The sequence below is a fragment of the Physeter macrocephalus genome, chromosome 14 (genome assembly GCF_002837175.3).
Source record: "Physeter macrocephalus isolate SW-GA chromosome 14, ASM283717v5, whole genome shotgun sequence".
In the NCBI taxonomy this organism is placed as follows: domain Eukaryota; kingdom Metazoa; phylum Chordata; class Mammalia; order Artiodactyla; family Physeteridae; genus Physeter; species Physeter macrocephalus.
Window position 1 is genome coordinate 992,213 of NC_041227.1, and position 3,583 is coordinate 995,795.

The window sequence follows — 3,583 nt, forward strand, 5'->3', positions numbered from 1 at the left end:
CCTGGGAGAGTGTGGGCCTAGGCCCAGGGTCGGGGAGTTGCAGACCTGGACATGGAAATGGGAGGTGACAATACTTAGTGGGAACCATAAAGAGAATTCAGTTGTGTGTGATTTTGAATTTTGTGTATTTTCTGTTTGAAGGTTTTCATTCTGTACTAGTCCTTCCCCTGGGATGGAACACGGCATAAAACCTGAGTCATCGTTAGCATTTAAATGTAATTGAAGCCTGCACAGCTTGGAAAAAAATTCTCAAGGTATATACTATCTTTTTCAGGCTTTTTCATTTTAAACAGGAGTGAAGTTTTCACAAACACGACCCTTTAAACAGTCTGTTAGAAAGCGGAGAGAAGAAATATACACCAAAGGTGCTGTGTGCTCAGTATTTTCTCAGTGTCCCAGTCGTCTGCTGCTGCAGACCCTGCGCGCAGAGCTGGATGAGCCCATCTTGTGTCGACACAGTCGTGGCTCGGGAATCTGGGCGGGCTTCAGCGGGGGCTGGGTGTGGGTGTTCAGGGTCCGAACCCCCCATCTCCACGTGATCCCTCCAGGAGCGTGGCCAGACGTCTCACACGCAGCTCGGGGCTTCCAAGCGCTAGGCCCAGAGCCAGCACGGCGCGCCGTCCCCCGAGCTCTGCGGGGAGAGCCCGAGGCGCCCGCCGCCCCGTCCTGTCCTGTCCGCGCTGCCCGCTTCCTCTGCCCGCGCTGCCTCTTGTACAAATCCTCGTCCTCGGCACTTGACAAACTCACAGATTTGGTTTGCTAGCTGTGTTCCTCTACTGAACGTTAGATACATAGCCGTTACAGTTTGCTTCAAGAATCCCTTTGAATCCTCTCAGCGCACTTTAGGAAACGCCTTCAGTTTTTGTAGGTGGAGAATTGTTGCGATTCACCGTGTCCGGGTTTCCTCCGTGCGGGTGGTGCCCCTTCTCGTGCGCTCTCGTGGCTGGTGGGTGCCGGTCGTGGGCCTGGACCGCGGCCCTGGCTGATGCCTGGCGTGGTTTGGTTGCATTTCCCTGTTAGGTATGGACGAGAAGGGTGACCCGAGTGGTGAGGACGCACCCAAGGCCATCAAGCCCACCAGCAAAGAGTTCAGGAAGACGTGGGGGTTCCGGAGGACCACCATCGCCAAGCGCGAGGGCGCCGGGGATGTGGAGGTGGATGCCCTGGAGCCGCTGCCCCGGCAGCAGCAGAGCCCGTCGCTGCGTCACAGCGGAAGGCAGCCGAAGCGGACTGAGCGGGTGGCGGAGTCCCTGACCACGGTACGGCGCCGGGGCCGGAGGGGCACCCCCGTGTCCCTAGAGGACTCTGCGGAGCCGGCGTCCTGTCCAGTGACAGATGCGGAGAGCGCCTCCAAGGGGAGCGTGGAAAGCACCTCGGACGGGAAGAGCGGTCCCAGGTCTGGCTCCACGGGTGCTAAGGAACGAACGGCCTCCTCGGGAAAGGCCAGAGGGCGTGGTGACGAGGATGACACCTCCGGTAGCGACAGTGACGGGTCAGCGGTAGAGGTGAGTGTGGAGCCGTCATCTGCCGTTGGCAGAAACCTCAAGACAGAAGGGTTTGTCTTCTGAGATAAGTTAGCTTTTCGCAGGAGTGGCATTGTGCGCGGGGCTGGGCTCTGCCAGCTCCCAGGTCCATGCACCTGCTCAATGCTGGCAGGCCTATCTATTCTTTCGAACGGCCTCCTCGGCAAAGGCCAGAGGGCGTGGTGACGAGGATGACACCTCCGATAGTGACAGTGACGGGTTGACTTTGAAAGAACTCCAGAATCGCCTGCGGAGAAAGCGCGAGCAGGAGCCCACCGACAGGCACCCAAAGGGCATCCAGAACCGCCTGAGGAAGAAGCATCGGGAGGAGGACCCGGTGGAGACCATGGACGTTGAGGCAGGCGATGCAATGGAGGGCTCGCTGCCCGTCCCGCAGGAGCCGGAGGCGGACCTGGGGGCTGCATCCCAGGTGGCGAAGATGGACAGAGAGAGCCAGCTGGAAGGGAGGGTGGCCCCAGGGGGGAATGCAGAGGAACCCGGAGACGCAGTCCGACACAAGCCCGAATGTGAGGTGTACGACCCCAATGCCCTGTACTGCCTGTGCCGCCAGCCTCACAACAACAGGTGGGTCGTGGGAGGAGAGAGTGGCTACCCAGGCTTCCAGGGGGAGTCCGAGCTGTGGAAAGTGGCAGAGAGGGTTTTCCATTCGTCTTAGTTTAGAGAGTCCCAGGGTGGCCTGAAAGAGGGACTTGTTCTCCTGGGAAAGACGAGCAAGTCATTGTCAAAAAACAAAGACAAAAACGGGGTGGGTGGGTACTGCCAAGAGCCACACCCTCCACCGAGGTTGGGGCTGGTGTGGGACATTGGCTGCCTTGGTCCCACCAGCCACGGACGAGGTGGCCTGGACCAGAGGGGATCTGCTGTCCCAGAGAGCTCGCTGGGTGACGCTGCTCCAGACAGGCTGTGACTGGGCTGTGGTGTGGACATTGGGGCAGCTCAGAGGGGCGGGGGGGTGGGGTGGGTAAAGGCATGGCTGCTCTTCTGTGGACAAGAGCTGTGGTGTCAAGGGCAGAGTGCTCCCCTCAAAGAAAAGATGAAGCAATTTTGATTGAATGTTAGTAAAATTGAGAAGGGCACGTGGATGCTCTTTATTTTGTTCTCCACGTTTCTGTAATATTTTGGTTTTTTTCATAATAGAATGTTGAAATTTGGCTTGTTAAAATTGAGTTGGTCTCTCACTTTCCATTCCTAATGCTACTAATAATCCATTCCTTATTTTATCATTCCAGGTTTATGATTTGCTGTGACCGATGTGAAGAATGGTTTCATGGGGACTGTGTGGGCATTTCTGAGGCTCGAGGGAGGCTCTTGGAAAGGAACGGGGAGGATTACATCTGCCCAAACTGCACCATCCTGCAAGTGCAGGATGAGCCCACCTCCGAGACCACAGGCACGCAGGACTCGAGGTCGAGACCTGCGGACGCCGACGGCACGGACTGTACAAGTATAGGAACCGTGGAGCAGAAATCGAGTGAAGACCAAGGAATTAAGGGTAGAATTGAGAAAGCTGCAAACCCAAGTGGCAAGAAAAAACTCAAGATATTCCAGCCTGTAAGTACCTGTCTCCCAAGGTCAGCAGTAGAGGTGACTGTGGAGCCATCATCTGCCGTTGGCAGAAACATCAAGACAGAAGCGTTTGTCTTCTGAGATAAGTTAGCTTTTCCCAGGAGTGGCGTTGTGCGCGGGGCTGGGCTCTGCGAGCTCCCAGGTCCATGCACCTGCTCAAGGCTGGCAGGCCTATCTATTCTTTCTCTATGTTGATCCTATCTATCTCCTATGCTGTTATTATTGACTTAACATTTTCCATAAGTGGACTCACTTTTTTAAGTCTTCCCTTAAGTTTTCTCATGAATGGATCCTGAGTTTGAAGTACATATGTGAGCAAACAAAATTATTTTTGAGTCACGGGGGCACGTGTGCACCTACATTACCCGTCACTGCCTTGAGAGAACCAGTGGTCTTGTCCCTGCCTCGCAGCAAGGTGCCGAGGCCAGCGGTGGTGACCGCACGGCTCCCCAGGGTGACAAGACAGCTGCGGC

General features: G+C 56.0%; 1 protein-coding gene across 1 annotated transcript in view; it reads left to right on the forward strand.

The window, feature by feature from the left end:
• Positions 1-3,583, forward strand: part of DIDO1 (death inducer-obliterator 1) — a 30,094-nt gene that overhangs the window by 21,417 nt on the left and 5,094 nt on the right. Inside the window, exons 3-6 of the mRNA XM_055089930.1 lie at positions 142-254; positions 1,021-1,442; positions 1,693-2,108; positions 2,774-3,095. Of these exons, the coding sequence (XP_054945905.1) occupies positions 1,023-1,442; positions 1,693-2,108; positions 2,774-3,095 (1,158 nt within the window). The 5' untranslated portion in view covers positions 142-254; positions 1,021-1,022. The remainder of the gene's footprint in view (positions 1-141; positions 255-1,020; positions 1,443-1,692; positions 2,109-2,773; positions 3,096-3,583) is intronic.